The following is a 16,951-nucleotide window of genomic DNA, read 5'->3' on the forward strand; positions in this document are numbered from 1 at the left end:
AAAATCGGTGAAGATACGTGTTGAACCTACCGACAAGGATGTAGTAGAGAATGCCCGGTCTGTCTGACGGAGGCTGAATGTTTCTGTCCATGTCCACAGCCCGGACCGGAGGGGTCACATTCAGTGGGTTTAGTTTGCTCTGCAGCAAGGGGTGGTGGAGTCAGTCAATACGGTTAGACAGTCACATGCGGTTCCATTTATATTCCGTTGATCACACAGTTGCACAGATACTGTCTTCGAAATAACTTTGGAGAGACTGTAATTTTAGTGCCTTCAGAAATGAATAATTCAACTTAAACAAAATATAAAATAATCTGTCCCAGAAAGCATGTTGTGTGCTATATATTAATATTTTGCATAATCTTATACAATGTACTGTACATCCCTTGCAACTCTGCTCCTCCAGATAAAAAACAATATTCTCTAGAGGAGCTGCTTTGGACTCTCAGCTTGGCCCATAAAAAATGCATTCTGCTTCTAAACGGGGATGAGAGGAGCTGCTGTCATTGGGTATTGCCTCATCTCCGGCTGACACTATGTTTCACCTATTAATGTTATATTAATGGGATGAATGCAGTAATTGTAGTGTGTTGTCCCAAGATTGCTCTTGCGCCTCTCGTCACCAAAACTCTAAAAATGAGACGTGTTCTTTCCCCATATCTGCACTAGTATCCACACTTTTTTGAAGAAGTTAAGGCTAAATATCATACAAAATATGGTTTATATTTTTAAAATAGCCTGCCAACAGTGAATATCAGGACTTGTAAAACATCAAACATTTCTGATATCCACTTAATCATCATACTCCTGATGTAGGCCACTGCCTTAGTAGCTGTAATCTATAGTACACTGGGAAATTATTAAGGTACTTAATTAATAAACCAGAGCTTTTTCTATGGAATTCTAATCAGAATTCTTCTAAATATGCCCAACAGTGGCGCACATCAAGGATAATCTGTTCACGGTGCTGCAGGCTACTATTCCTGTTCATGCATAGACAGCCATCATTGGAACTAATTACCTCAGTTCTGCCTTTACACTTTTGCACCGACATATGGTTAAGTGGGAATATGTTTAGCACATCACATTTAAGAACACCTCTGCTCGTGCAAAATGCCTCCATATGGCTGATACAGTGTATGCAAGCATGCTACGAGGGCTGAGCTGAACTTCCTGAGCGTAGACAGGCACATGGCTAACAGCTCTCTGGCAGAAGAATCCCTCCCTGAGGGGGTATATTTATATCCCTGAGCTCTGGAGTAATCCTTACACCCCTCCCCAACCAGCCCTCCCGCTTTTACAATGTCTGGAGGTGCGCTAAATCAAATCCCCCTAGCTCTGCACAATGATGATTAGCTATAATACCCTCCTCCAGCAGTCATTATCCAGGGGACTCCAGAGCCCAAATTATATCCCCGAGGGCAAAAAATAAATACAGATCAACTTAATAATGCCTGTCTAACCATTGTGATTAATTATAATACACTCATCAATTATAAGAAGACAAATCTCCCAGTGGACAGACATGTTAGCATAATGGTTACACTGCAGAATGGAGAAAAATCAGAAAGCAGCAAAAAATGACAGAAAATTGCAAAGCCAATGTGGGTCGTTCTTAGCAAAACTGGCTGTGAAATTGAAATATACACAGTTAAAAATGGGCAAACAGGAGCTACATTTCATGGAACAGATTTAAAACATTAGTAATATTTTGAATAAACATTATATTCATAGAGGACACCTTCTATTACAGATGTATAGTAAAGGGTAAAGGTCACTGTAACATCTACTGATATGTGGCTATGGGAGACTGAAACTGCCAAACAGGGAGAAATACTTCTCAAATGAAATGAGAAATGTCGCTGGTGCTCCCAGGTCCTGCATACTTAGCAGTCTGCAAACCTTTTATCATAAATTATACATTATATGGGCAAACTCTGAATGGAAAGTGTGAGCAAACAACTGTGACTCCTCTCAACCACAGCCAAGTTATGCATATGCAAATAACATAGTTCAAACACATAATGCACATGTATGCTAATTTTTTTGTCACTAGCTTGGCCCCCTCTAGATCTCAGTCAACCACTTTTGATTTTCTCAAACAGTCTATACGCCGTATATTCCACCGTGCCTCAGCTGCACGCTTTTGTGTCATTTAGTCTCTCTCTCACTCTTTCAGTTCAATTTAATTTCAATTCTGTTCATCTCCCATCATCGAAACATGTTACCCCAGCACACTTAAGCAACACTTGATGCAATCTTTTCCCAATACTGCTTGAGAGCTCAGCTAAATGCATGCCATAATTTCATCACACTCGAGTTGGTTAAAGTGTAAGTTAGTTTGCCAATTTACAACAAACAACAGCAACAAAAAAAGGGGAAAAAAAGGAGCTTGGCAGTTTGGAAAGCAATACCTCCCATTATAAAAACTGAAATGCTCTGACACTGCAGTGAATCCAGCACATTAACCCCACACTATATAGGAGAAACAAAGAAAATGCAAAACTGGCAAGCACCTTCACATTTTTAGGCCATTTTGTGTTTGTAAGTCACTCCTCATATACTGAGTGTTTCAACTGTGGGAGGGAAGCAGAGAACAGAGAAGTCAACACCAACAGGACCCCCGCTGAGATGAAAACCATCCTGCTCCAAGGATGCCACAATCCCAATCATAATTCTGTTCAACGCAGTAAATCCAATCCAAACCAGACTCTTCCAGTCCAGTACAATTCCATCCAAAAAGTAAATACATTCCAGCAAAATCTAAACTACTTATGGGAAGTACATGATATTGTTTTAACCGCTAGAAAAGTCACTACCTGGACCTCAAGGAGATTGTTTTGTGAAATAGTCGAGTGTAATTGCGCACAATTCAATTTGATTCACCTCAGCTCATTCCAATAATCATTTCATGCATGGAAAACACAGCTCATATAAATCTGATTTCTAAATGAATAAATGAACTGTGTACAGATTAATAGAATTTCTACTGGTCTATGACTTGTTCTCTCCAGCTCAGGGTGTTTAGCTCTTTTTCTCAGCTGCCATACCACATTTCTCTCTCTTTTTTTAGCTTCTATGAATTCCAGCAGTGTTTAGCTGTCATCCCAGGTCAGCTCAGCCTTCAGCTCTAATTGCTGGCACAACGGACCAGAAAATGCCCCTGGAATTGCCATGCTAAGATAAAACAGCAAAGCGTATTCTGCCTCCAGGTGAGGAGGCAAAGACAAGGTGCAAGCGGACAATTAGGATATTTAAAAGGTGCGACATTAACATTTGACAGCCTTTCACACACACAGGACTAATCTATCATAAATCTGAATCATATTTACTCAAAGCCTGTGTGTCCACACGCATGCAGACAGAATGACAGACAAAACAGTACTGGTGTGCAAATATGCACATACTATTAACAGGAGAAACTCTGCTGAAATGACCTTGTAGAGCAGCAATGTGTTCACACTTGCCTGTCTGCCTGGTTCTTACCGGCTCAGTGAATTCTGGGATGGCAGCACGATAGGTGAGGGGGATGCAGTCGCGAGTGTTGTTGGCCAGTTTACAGGGAAGGAACATAGGACCCAGATCGTCTCCATCCAGAACGTCCACAGTCAGAGTGGCGGTAGCTGTTAGTCTGTTAGGGGGGTGTGGAGCGCGGTCCTGCAAGACGAATAAATGCTTTCAATTTCAACCTTCAAACTCTCACAAGATTTGTTGCTTTGTGCACTGGGGCAACACACTGCTCAAGCTAAAATCAATAAAACATGTTAAAGCCATAACAGATCTCTGCAGCTGTCCTCCAGCATATATTACAATATGGACTATTATGGAAGCTCACAGTCATGTCGTCATTCTATACTCATTCTTTATTTGCTTTTCTGTAGGGCGGGGCACAGGAAACATATTTCCTTAAGGTATAAACAAAACATTATTGAAGTAGTTTAAATCATCTCTTTATATGAAAAGGTCAGGTTACCACAGCGGGCCATAATCACGGCTAAATGACACATTTGTTATTTAAATGCAATAAGGAAAACTTGTGCTTGTTCAAAAATAGACTTTTTTAATAAATCAAAAGGAGAGGTTTGCTTATTACAAAATAAACATACTGTTTTACTGTAAAAGCATCATGTTAGATTAAGCAAGCTGTCTGATCTGCTTAAGATCTTCACATTCATGTCCTTGGCAGACAGCTTGCCAAACAGTATTCAGCTAAAAAGGTATCCAAAACGGAAGAGACGTTCGGATGTAAACAATATGTCCAACATCAGATCACTTCAAATCAGACTAAGCAACACTAATCCTCTTCATTCTACTAAACCTGTTTCTTCTTTGGAAAAATGCGTCTTGGCAATAAAACACAAACAGAAACACAATGGTTACCCTTAAAAATAAAAATTCCCCGTTGTGGCACTGTTGCATCCCCGAGTGGTGCGCTGAGGAGTGAGCAGCTCAGCACTTCAAAGATTTACATTCTCAGTCTAATTGAACTTGTGACACAAGCAGTGCAGAGTTCTAGTAAATACCATGTCTTCTCCCTTTCTCTGCTCTGACATTCTTTGGAAAGAGAAAATGAAATCTCCCTGGAGGACCTCTTGCCAGGCTAAAGAGTTGAGCCTTTTGCTCTCTCATGCAGGAAATGGAAAGAATAGGAGATGGGTTGACTGCTAAATGATTATCTGTCCTGCAGAATTTCACCTCCTCTTTTTCTTACTATAGAGTGTTACATTTGACTGCTACTTGTAAAGGGCAGGATTTATGCTTTTGGTAATTATAAAAAAGGATTTTAAAGATAAGAATCTGAGTAGTTGGACCCTATATTTGAGACTCCTACACAATAAGGCTTTGAAACATCCAGCAATGCCCAAAAAGGGTCTTAAAAAAATTAGAGGCCAGTGTGGGTGTTTCTCTAATTGATATCAAATTCTTGGCCAAAAAGCTTCGCAGGTCAATAGATATTTGCTGACTTGTTGCTGTTACATGTTGTCCTGTGACACTGTGAAGCTAAATTCACTCTGATACGCAAAGCTGCTGTTATAAACTCACTGGTACATGCAGCGTAAGGACTTGAACTTAAAGCAACAGTCTACTGACTTCATCTGAAAGCATCTAATATAACGACAAGATCTGCACATCCGAAAATACTGATTTAGTGGCATCATGAGTTCTTCACCCTCCTACCATGGAGCAGAACAACAGGTTCATTGCATGAGGCATCAGAGACCAGTCACACATCAAATTGCAGAATCTTTCTCACGGCTGTAAATTTGGGAGGAGGTCTTTTGAGAAGGCGACCAACAAAGGCTTTTACTGCATCAGGTAACAAACTGGTTGGATGTTTAGAGCCAAAAAGACCATTTAATGCCTTCTTGGAGATAAGAGAACCTCTCTGACTGAGCAAAAAAACAAAACAAAAAAAACCATTGTGTTCTCAAAATGTAATTTCTAAAACTCCACAGAACTGTTGAGCAGAAAAGGTTGCATTTCTTTCTAAGACCTTCTGATCTTCTCATCCAAACACCCAGAATTCTATAAATAAGAATACACCAGAACAGTTTTAGTTGGGAAAGACTAATATCACCAGAGTGATGAATGAAAATATGGACTCAACAAACCATGAGTCCCTCATCCTGCAGGTTCTGTCACATTAATACATGACAGACAGACTTTTTCTCTCACCAAATATGCTCTACAAGTCTTCTTTTCCTCATTGTTAGATGTGCATGTTTTCATTCTTACTTATATTAGAAGTTATCCATCATGTATGATAGAATTATATGCATGTTTACATCGTTTAATACTATTTCAGGAGCAGTACAAGAAAATCTCATTTTGTGGACCTGTGCAGCAGAGTCTCAGATCTATAAAGACTGCAGGTATTTGATGTGTATGTTCAAGAAACCATTTTAAAGTCAGTTTTAAAGGCATTTTGACCTCTCATAGACGGAGGATAGAGGGCCATCACCAACTCTGGGGCCGAGCATATCCGTAATTGGTTAGACGTAGATATGAATTTTGTTCAAAACTTTCTCAAGGATAGTCACTGGAATGTAATGTAAGGCATTTTCACCTTTAACTTTGAGTCTTTTGACATTTTATAGGGTCTTTTAACAATGAGGGCTTTTTAGTTTGCAACACGAGGTTCTCCTCTGGCCAAATGGACCAAAGCCTAACTTAAAAGAGACATATCTTTTCATCCCAACACCTCCTGCAGCTACTTCAAAGGCTCAGCAAGTATCCCCGTCTTTCTGCTAAGCGGGTGGACTTATAGATTACAACTGGCTTCTCAATTCTAAAGTGATTCTAAATGTATCACAGCCACCTAAACATTTGACTTTCTTATCTGTTGCATAATTTCATTACTAAATCTGCGTGCATTTATGGATTATGTTTTGTGTACGATTAATATAGATGCTGTCGTGTATTTCTTTGACTGGGGACTATATGTCAGTGGCTTTTCATTATAAGACTGATCAATATAATTCAATTAGAAAAATCTTAGTAGTATTTACATCTGAATATCAATATTTTTTTCAGGGAACCTGATGGTGGGCCTGATTTTAAACAAGTGCATTTCAGTCACAGGGTAATTATGCTACATTGAGGTAGACAACCTAAAAGAAACCCACACAAAACAAACAAAAAACAAAGTACAAATCAGTGCTTATTTATAATTGATTATTCACAGTTGCTTGTCCTAACAGTTGTTGTCAAAAGTGGTTGTGCTTGTGCAAAATAAGGTCACTTACGTTGGCTTGGACCAAAACCAGGTAGCGAGTCCTCTCCTCGTAGTTTAGCCTCTCTGCCAGAACAATGTATCCTGACAGGGTGTTTGCGACACTTACTGTGCTGTTAGAATCCTGAAAGAGATGAAAAGACAGAGAGAAAGGGGCAGCAATAAGTCATGACTGTTGATGAAATTTACAGCGGTGTCGAGGGTGTTTATTATGGCGTGACTTGTCTATATACCGGGTCACTGGGGTTGTAAAGAATGCTGTATTCGATATGTCCGTTGGGCCCATCATCGATGTCTGTGGCGCCGTTATTTCCTGAGAAGCCCGTGAAAATAGTCGTTCCAACTGGTGTGAGCTAGAGAAAAACAGAAGAGTGGCAAAAAAGAAAAGTCAACCAGCCCCCCGTGAATACAACATCAGCTTACAGCCGAGAGCCCATTCATATGGCTATTACTGTTGCCGCTCTATCCCATTAATACACAAAAAAGGAAAAGAAAGAAAAACTCAAAAAGAGAAAATGTTGCAGTCAGCAGCAGTCTGAAAGCTTACGTGCACCACTGACGGAATAACAAAAAATAAGTATGAGAACTACTGCTGTTCCCCAGAGCCCTCAGCAAAAAGTCCATAGGACCAGGCAGCGGGCAGGAGATCTTGTTCAGGGGAGTTGACAGCAATGGAGAATGACTCACTGTACCGTCGGGGCAGTTGCATATGGCCATGGTAACACACTATGACAGTAATTGAAAACATGCAATGTACACAAAGTGAATCCAAAGGTTGCCGAGAATTCAGCAGGGAATTATCACATCGTCTCATACACATGACTGTATTGTCAGAAGATTTGATGCATTGTCTTGAATCACAGCAGGTTTGCTTTGGAGGAAAACTGCTTTTCTGTCTGGTGCTTACTATATATATAAAAATATAGAATAAAAAAAATCCCAAACGTTCTCCTGACCTGTCGGCTTGTATGAGCCAGCTCATCCACAGTGTTGGGATAAAGAAATAGGTTGCTACATTGCAAGGAATTGTTGTAAACACACTTAAGTTGCAATCATGTCTTCAACATCAAATCAATAATTAGCAGTTAAGTAGAAACTAATGACCAAGTAACAGCTGCAGGCAGTCAGCCATTCAATTTCCTCAGCTATACACACGTGGACAAAATTGTTGGTACCCCTCAGTTAAAGAAGGAAAAACCCACAATTCTCACTGAAATCACTTGAAACTCACAAAAGTAACAATAAATAAAAATTTATTGAAAATTACATAATCAAAAACAGCCATTACTTTTGAATTGTTGATTAACATAATTATTTTAAAAAACAAACTAATGAAACAGGCCTGGACAAAAATGATGGTACCTCTATAAAACATTGAAAACTATTTGACCAGAGTGACATGATTAACTCAGGTGTGTCATTTAATTGACATCACAGGTGTTTCCAAACTCATAATCAGTCAGTCTGCCTATTTAAAGGGAGACAAGTAGTCACCCTGCTGTTTGGTGAAAAGGTGTGTACCACACTGAACATGGACAACAGAAAGCGAAGGAGAGAATTGTCCCAGGACATCCGAAAAAAAAATATAGACAAACATCTTAAAGGTAAAGGCTATAAGACCATCTCTAAACAGCTTGAAGTTCCTGTGACAACAGTGGCTCATATTATTCAGAAGTTCAAGACCCACGGGACAGTAGCCAACCTCCCTGGACGTGGCCGCAAGAGGAAAATTGATGACAAATTGAAGAGACGGATCGTTCGAATTGTATCCAAAGAGCCCAGAGCAACCTCCAAAGAAATTAAAGGTGAACTCCAAGGCCAAGGTACATCAGTGTCAGATCGCACCATTCGTCGTTGTTTGAGCCAAAGTGGACTTCATGGGAGACGACCAAGGAGGACACCACTGCTGAAAAAAACTCATAAAAAAGCCAGACTGGAATTTGCAAAAATGCATGTTGACAAGCCACAAAGCTTCTGGGAGAATGTCCTTTGGACAGATGAGACCAAACTGGAGCTTTTTGGTAAGGCACATCAACTCTATGTTCATAGACTCAAAAACCAAGCATACGAAGAAAAGAACACTGTCCCTACGGTGAAACATGGAGGAGGCTCAGTAATGTTTTGGGGCTGCTTTGCTGCATCTGGCACAGGGTGTCTTGAAAGTGTGCAAGGTACGATGAAATCTGAAGACTATCAAGGCATTCTGGAGAGAAATGTGCTGCCTCGTGTCAGAAAGCTTGGTCTCAGTCGCAGGTCATGGGTCTTCCAACAGGACAACGATCCAAAACACACAGCCAAAAACGCCCAAGAATGGCTGAGAGAAAAGCGTTGGACTATTCTAAAGTGGCCTTCTATGAGCCCAGATCTGAATCCCATTGAACATATGTGGAAGGAGCTGAAACATGCCATTTGGAGAAGACACCCATCAAACCTGAGACAACTGGAGCTGTTTGCTCATGAGGAGTGGGCCAAAATACCTGTTGACAGCTGCAGAACGCTCATTGACAAATACAGAAATCGTTTAATTGCAGTGATTGCCTCAAAAGGTTGTGCAACAAAATATTAAGTTATGGGTACCATCATTTTTGTCCAGCCCTATTTCATTAGTTTGTTTTTTTTAATAATTATGTTAATCAACAATTCAAAAGTGATGGCTGATTTTGATTATTTCATTTTCAATAAATTTTTATTTATTGTTACTTTTGTGAGTTTCAAGTGATTTCAGTGAGAATTGTGGGTTTTTCCTTCTTTAACTGAGGGGTACCAACAATTTTGTCCACGTGTGTATTAAATCAACAACTTAACCTGACTCTTCAAGACCATTTTGCACCAGTGGGCTCAAGTATTAAGCAACTACGCCTGGAATTTAAAAAGGTTTTTTAAACACGGGAGAACAGCAATGAATGCCACTTGATCACTTTTGTGCCCCAGGGATACTGAGATAAATGAGCTGAAAAAAAGAAAATAGAAAAATTCACCAGAATTGGCTCATTTTTCCAACCATCGCAATCCGAATAATTAGCAGAACCTACAACAACATTAACATTCTTCACGCTGTGCCTGAAGTTTCAGAAGCTACAGAACCAACCAGAAGAAGGGCTCCCTTACCTCGCTTACTGCAACATAGTAGGTTGGGTGCTGAAAGCGAGGCGCGTTGTCGTTCTTGTCCTTCACAATAATCCGCACCTCGTGCAAAATTCTACTACCAAGAGGCAAATTGTGGCACTCGACGTTAACTACAATGGTGCTGATGGAGTTTGGGGGCTGATAGAGAGGAAAAAAAAAAAAAACATACTCTCACACACAGTTGACTGGGGTAATAATAGGCCTAAAGTATCAGCATTTCACAATTTCTAAAGAACAGTAAACAAACAGAGACAGCAAAACGGAAGCTACACTGCACCACTATTCCATATATAGCACTGTTGTAAACAAATCATGGCTACTGCTGTTTGATATTTAAAGCTGCCCTGTGCAGCCTGACTTTTCTTTTTAAATATTACATGTAAGGAATTATTCAAATGTCTGATCAAAGAACCCTGAGCCATGTACCATGTTCTGTTCAAATGTACTGTAAAGCAGCAGCTTATCCTATTGTCACCCCTACTTGCCAAACATCAACTGAATTTAGCAACAAGGGTGAATATGCCCTATAGTGTAATACACTCTAGCTAGTTTCTCTCTCCTCCTTGCTTTTCCTTTCTTTTCTTTCTCCCATGTGATCCTCCGCTGCTGTCATTTCTCCTAGCCATGTTTCTGAGATATTCCCATTAATAGCATCACATCCATCTCTCTCATTTTAGGCCATATGACAACAGCAGCAACAACACATTTTACTTGTAAAGTACTTTCTAAAACACAGGAACAAAGTGCTTCACAAAAGCAAAATTAAAACACAGTCTACTAAAATGACAAAAACAAAAATAAAGTACATAAATAAAGCCTATTTTTGAAAAAAAAAAACAATAGAAGTAATTATTAGCAGTTCATGAAGTAAAAGCACACTTTAAAAACTGCATTTTAAAAGTACAAAGACGTGGCATGATCTCCTATCAGTCGACCCTCGTTTTCAAATTACATGTTGGCATCTCTAAAGACATCCTGTTTGAGATTCTCAAATTAGCCTTTAGCTCACCGAATTAAACATTTATTGATATGCTTGCCGCCAAGTCCCACCAGTGCCTTAAACGTGATAATGTCTTAAAATTGATTCCAAAACACACAAGTCTAATGAAGCAAAAACTGGAGAGTATATGCGCTCTTTTATTACAATTAAAATCTACCCACTTGCTGAAAAAATGCCCATCTGCCACAGCAGCAACAACATCCTGTGTGAATCACTTTGAACTCCACATCTCATATTCTGTACTGTACCATTTACACTGATCGGTATTCACTGGATACTCTGGGAAGCTACAATGAACACATCATGTACAGAATATGCAGATAGGATGGTCTATATTTGTTTATTTATTCACTGTATTTAGCACCAGGGGGTGAATTTGAATGCTATGCTAACACAAATCCCCACCAGCTCTGTTGCTACATCGCATCTAGTATCTTTTGTGAATTTGTATTCGTAATTAAAACGAAGGCACAATGGGGTGACGGTCGAGATTAAACTATTACTGCAAGATTGTAGATGATTGCGAGACTGTGCTGATGATTTTGCCACAGTTGCTACTATCAGTCAAATCTGCAAAATGCAAGTTTCATGTAATCACACCTTTCCTGTTTCTTTCATGAATAAGAATATATATTTTCAAAAAAAATGTCTAGAACACCGGAGGAGTGCACTATGAACCAAGTTCAACATAACCAGGCTATCTTTGCGTTAGCTGACTCGACAAAACCTAAAAAGCCCACTTAGAGATGGTTAGTTTTGTCAGAGTGGTTGACTTTGCTAACTCGGATTTTCTTCATCAAAATCTGTGTGTGCTCCCATATAAGGGTTCTTTTGAGGCGTCATTTGACTCTTTTTCCCCAAGAAATCCACTGATCGGTGTGACACTCTCCTGCAATGAAGGATATGTAGAAATCTATATTTTTTGTCAAAAACAAAGTGGAATTAATGTTATTGATTGAATATTCTCTGTGATCAGCTGCTATGCTGGCAGTGGAAAGCAGATTTGGCAGCAAGTCAGGACCAAAGATAAAAACATATTTATGTATTTTTAACATTACCAGCTGCAAGTATAGGTTCCCATCACAACACAATTCATGCAGTTTGCAATATTGTAGCTGCAAGGATTTGTTCAGCAGCATTACTACTGCACAACTCAACAGGTTTGCAGAATCGCTACTGGTCAAAGAGAATATGGTCATGAAAACCTCTCCTATACTCACATCTCTGTCCAGTACGCGTCCGGTGCTGTTGAGGTAGAGTTTCTGCCGTGCTGGTTCCAGTATCACCCAGTAGTCATCGTTGTTCAGCAATTTGAGCGTGATGGTCCTGTGTGGGCCATGGGCACGGCCATTTATCTGCATGTTTTCCACCAAAACCGTACCTGTAAAGGCAGAGCACTCTCCAGTTAATGAATGGCTCCGTTATACAAGAAGGTCCACCATCACTATTTAATTATTTTTTTTCCAGTCAGTGGCTTTGTTGGTAGAAAGCAAATGAAACTAGAGAATTTAAATAGCTTTTCAGAAGGTCTATGCTACTTTGTTGTCAAAAAAAACCCAAAACACAAAAGCAAAAGAGCATTTTAACTGAAATGAGATCATCAACATCATTAGCTATTCTGAAATATTTTTGTCCGTTTAATGTGCTTAATCTGATACACCTTGTTAGTAAAACCAAGGTAAAAAGAAAAAAAAAAAGTTACTTGAATTCCGTTCTGCAATTCAGCAACTGCCTGAGAAGACTTGGGAAATACTGCTTCAGATCTCAGTGGACTATTCCACATCCTATTTAGGCAAATCTCTAAAATCGATAATTGTCATCCTTGGGGACACCAGTACCTCCCGGTTTATCCTACACAGCTTTTAATCAGTAACTAATTAAACTTTGCCACAGTAGCCCTCTGGGACATCCCTCCCAAAGCCAGTTAAATCTGAGAATTGCTTGACTCCTTAGTGGCCAAACAAGTGGATTTATGAAATAATTGTTGGCTCTCTAAGACGGGCACGAGCAGCAAATGCTACATCTAACTGGCTCCAACTCCCTCCTAGTTATTCAAGCGATGGGCTGTTTTATTTAGAGCTGCAAGCACCCATAAAATATTACTGAAAATAGCAGATTCACAAGGATGACACCGATTTACCAAGAAACTGAGGTAAACAATGCTCAAAAAAGTTATCCAGTGAATCACTGCCTGGGCTTACTTTAGTTATGATCGCACAATACACATTTGTTAATAAAATAAGAAAAGGCAAAAATATAAAGCAGGCGCTGCAGCTGGATTGAAATGAATCAGCTCTGAAAGAAAATGCATCATGTCAGGATAAATTTGTTGGCAACTTTGTCATCAAAAGCTGAATTTCAAAAATGCAATGGATAATCTAAGAGACACACATATCCACATTAAATTTACTATCAAAATACTGTCAAAACTACAGACGACACTTTAATTTTCCTGTTATACAACAGCTACTGGTAGACAAGCAATACCTAGGAATGCACTGATTGTTCATCCATCAAATCGGCAGAAGATACGAGCCGACGTGCCGAGCTAAAAACCGCGACGTGAAAACTAGTCCTCGTTATGTCTTGTGTAAAGAATTTGCTCCCAGTTTTAACTCAAATTTCAAACCTGATGCATGTCTGTGCTTTCAGGCGGCATGCCTCAGTTAGCAAAATTTGCAGGCGTAAGTAGCTAATTTCACGACCACTATAATACTCCTTTCATCTCAGCACAGGATGACAGTGCATTCATAAAAGGAAGAGAAGCATATAAAGCTGCCAACATCACCACAGGCTGAACCATCAGTTAAGAGTTCAAGGACGTGCAAACTCACAGCTGCCAAACATAAAAAAAAGTTCTTAAGTATTCAGTGCGTGCATTTCTTTTTGTTTTGATTTATTGACTATTTTACCTTATCCATCTCACTTGCAGTCAATGTGTTTCACGTGTAATCAGCACCGTGCATAAAAATCAGCATAAACTAGTAAACTTAACCATTTTGAAATACTGTTATAACGCAACGTACTTGACATGCCTTGCTACTCCGCCAGCTGTAAAACTTAAGAGGGTGGCGGTGTGTTTATGGGCTTTTTATTTTCTGTCCCCAACATCTTGTACTTTATCATTTCATTGAGCAGGTTTAGTCCTTTCGTCATTAGTCACTCAGACTCTCAGATATTCAAGAGGGAGCACAGATGGAGGTGTGATGGAAGCTTTTGCATTATAATTATAATACCCACCGCTGCATTTTTATGTCCTTTTTAATGACTGCGCTTCGTGTTTGCAGCAGTCAAGGTTTGATGCATTTGTGTGTTGCGATCACAAGGACCAATAATTATCTGTCTCACTAGGGCTAAACTCCAACTGAAAAATGGTTCTTCGAAGAATTTAATTTAAAAGTCAAAAGAGCCCCCTGTTGCTGGTTCATTAATCTAAAACACCGCTTTTCATAAATATATTTGCCTCGGTAACTTGAGTGGGGAGCTACATCTTTTTGAAACTCTCAGGTTTTAAATTATGCTGCTGGTAATATTACAAAGGAGGGCATGGAAAGTCTCCTTGGTTTCTCAAGTTAATTGAACTCTGCTACGACAGCCAACACTCCCACTGTTCTGGGCGCTCTCGCTCTCAGTCACACTACAAAGTTGCTGTCCTCATCAGTCAAACAAGACGCCAGACTCCACATACTCGACACTGTATGCACTTCATTTGTAAATAAATAAAATAACTCTCATTAGTAGCCTGTGGATCAGTCAGTGTCATCTCCGGTCAGAAGCGCCTCTGATCTGGGCTTCACAGCGGACGAACTCCACAGAGACAACAGAGAGGGCTCACTTTTATCCCAGATATCAATGACGCTGGCATCCATTGATGATGGCAGCAGATAAGTGTGGAAGGCCGATTTGTGATAGGGTTCCAGGCTTAGCTTGGAAAAAAGTTGGGAGCATTGAAAGGTTCATAGGTATTAGCATGGAGTCCTGTTTGAAATATACTTTGACCTTCATCCACTATTTTATTTTATTATTGGTTCATGATGCCACAAGGAAGCACACCATAAACAAAAAATGGGTAAGAGAGAGTTAAAAAAAAAAAAAACAGGCTGTCAATATATACAGTACCTAAAACTGCAATAGAACTAATGATGCTAAAGGTGAGAATCAATCAATAAAACAACATTATCAAACAATATGTGGGATAATTTGATCCCAGAGAAACCAATTAGGAAAAAGATGTTTTGCCTTTCATGTAACAACGGACAGTGAGCACACATAGAAATAGTAGTTTGTTGTTCAAACCATGAATTATGTGGGAAAATTGTTGAGATTATTATACACAGTTACTTTTTATCCTGCAGACTGAAGAAGAGAACTAACAGCAACGTCAGTTATTAAACAGGCAGATATGAAAGCTCTCCTTAGCAGGTGTTTAAAGGTCATAATGTTTTTTTTTTTTTTTTTAATGCCGCCATTTAAACTATGTTGAAAAAGCCATTTGCAGGTAAAAGTTTGAGGAAATTTAGTCGATCAACAGCTGGCTTTTACGTATGGGAACATTTTGTTGGAAAAATTCCAGTCTGATTTTGTAGCCCATCAATGAAACTGCCCTTCTGATGGTCATTAATGAATGACCTTCTTGGGTAAGCCAATGTGAGAATGTTATTCTACATTTCATGCCATTACAACATTGCTTAACAAATGTGGTGTGCACTTGGTGGGCATCACTAAAATTCAAATCTTTTTTGTATTAAAATCATAACTCACCAGCCTAAAACTGTATCTGTTGTTTCAGCTCCTGTTTTTAGACATTCACACTGCTTTCTCAACATCTAATTCATAAATAGAACTTTTTCCACCTTTAAGTAGATGGCACGGTTTTACTTGGGTCATGACCAGGCATAAATGTGCTTTGGTCAGAGCTGTTTCTAGGACATCTATTATGGCTGCTGTTCAAGGTAAAAAAAATATTAAGATTTTCCGCCTAAAATTCACTAAGACAACAGAACCGCCTTATTTCTAATCCTTGCTTTAACCTCAGTTTGACATGAAAAATCCTGGTGAGTAAACTTTCCATGAACAAACTGTCAACTAGTTGCCTCATTTTGCCTCTTTGATTTCAGGAAATTTCAAAATGATAATGCATTCCTCACCTAAAACACACCTGGTGAGTCAGTCGGGTCATTTGCAATATCTTATTCAGATTACTTTAATTCATCTATGTCTGGAAATAGTGAAAAGTTCCTTTCTGGCACCAAAATGAAAGAATATTACCACCACCCTGGCATCATTTCAGTGGTTATTGATTAATTTTAGAGTGATTTTAATATTTTCTGATTACTTTTAAAGCACAGAGGTGCCTTGACACTCATGAGCTCACCAGCTAAGGTCCTGTGAAGCTTCTGAAAGAAAGGTTAATATTATGCTACAAAGTCTGACGAACAAATGAAATTTGGTCTAGGTGCCTAGGCTCTGGAATGAGATGACTGACGATCTGATCATAGCTCAATTTCCAAATAATAACCAATCTTAGAATCTGGGACCATTCCATTAGCAACTTTAATTTTCTTACAGCAACACTTGAAAGAGAGGGCATGTGTTGGATTTCAGAGACATTATTAAATCTCTGCACAGTGATGAAGAACATTATGAATACAAATAACATTGCTTACTGATTGACTGACGAGGCTGCAACTGAAAGAACAAATGTTGGACTTATAAAGCTTGAATAAAGCACTAAATTCCCTCTTTGGTGGTTGATTTAACTCTTAAAAGCCCATCTGTGAGTTTCAATGTTACGTATTTAAAGGTCTTATTGCTTTTATTTCCAGAAAAACAATTTCTTCCTGCCTTAAAATTACTGAGATGTAATTCTATACCCCACTCCCTGCAGATCAAGCACACCAGCTCACCTCTGTTCAAACACTATAAACTACTCTCCCCCACACAATAAGGCTGCATAATATATTGATCATATATATTTGATCATCCACACTGAAAAGCACACATAGGTTGATTTTTATATATTTTGTTTTACTTTTTTTTTTTTTTAAATGTATGGCACAAATACGAAGGTTAAATAGAAACATCTCAGTTCC

At 39.1% G+C, this 16,951-nt stretch overlaps 1 protein-coding gene across 1 annotated transcript in view; it reads right to left on the reverse strand.

Moving 5' to 3' along the window:
- LOC110945470 (protocadherin-15) overlaps positions 1 to 16,951 on the reverse strand; it is a 218,190-nt gene that overhangs the window by 94,024 nt on the left and 107,215 nt on the right. Inside the window, exons 6-11 of the mRNA XM_051960098.1 lie at positions 12,080 to 12,240; positions 9,842 to 9,997; positions 6,967 to 7,086; positions 6,747 to 6,857; positions 3,487 to 3,657; positions 31 to 139 (exon numbers count right to left, since the gene is read on the reverse strand). Coding sequence (XP_051816058.1) covers positions 31 to 139; positions 3,487 to 3,657; positions 6,747 to 6,857; positions 6,967 to 7,086; positions 9,842 to 9,997; positions 12,080 to 12,240 — 828 coding nt within the window. The remainder of the gene's footprint in view (positions 1 to 30; positions 140 to 3,486; positions 3,658 to 6,746; positions 6,858 to 6,966; positions 7,087 to 9,841; positions 9,998 to 12,079; positions 12,241 to 16,951) is intronic.

The sequence above is a fragment of the Acanthochromis polyacanthus genome, chromosome 15 (genome assembly GCF_021347895.1).
Source record: "Acanthochromis polyacanthus isolate Apoly-LR-REF ecotype Palm Island chromosome 15, KAUST_Apoly_ChrSc, whole genome shotgun sequence".
Classification (NCBI taxonomy): Eukaryota; Metazoa; Chordata; class Actinopteri; family Pomacentridae; genus Acanthochromis; species Acanthochromis polyacanthus.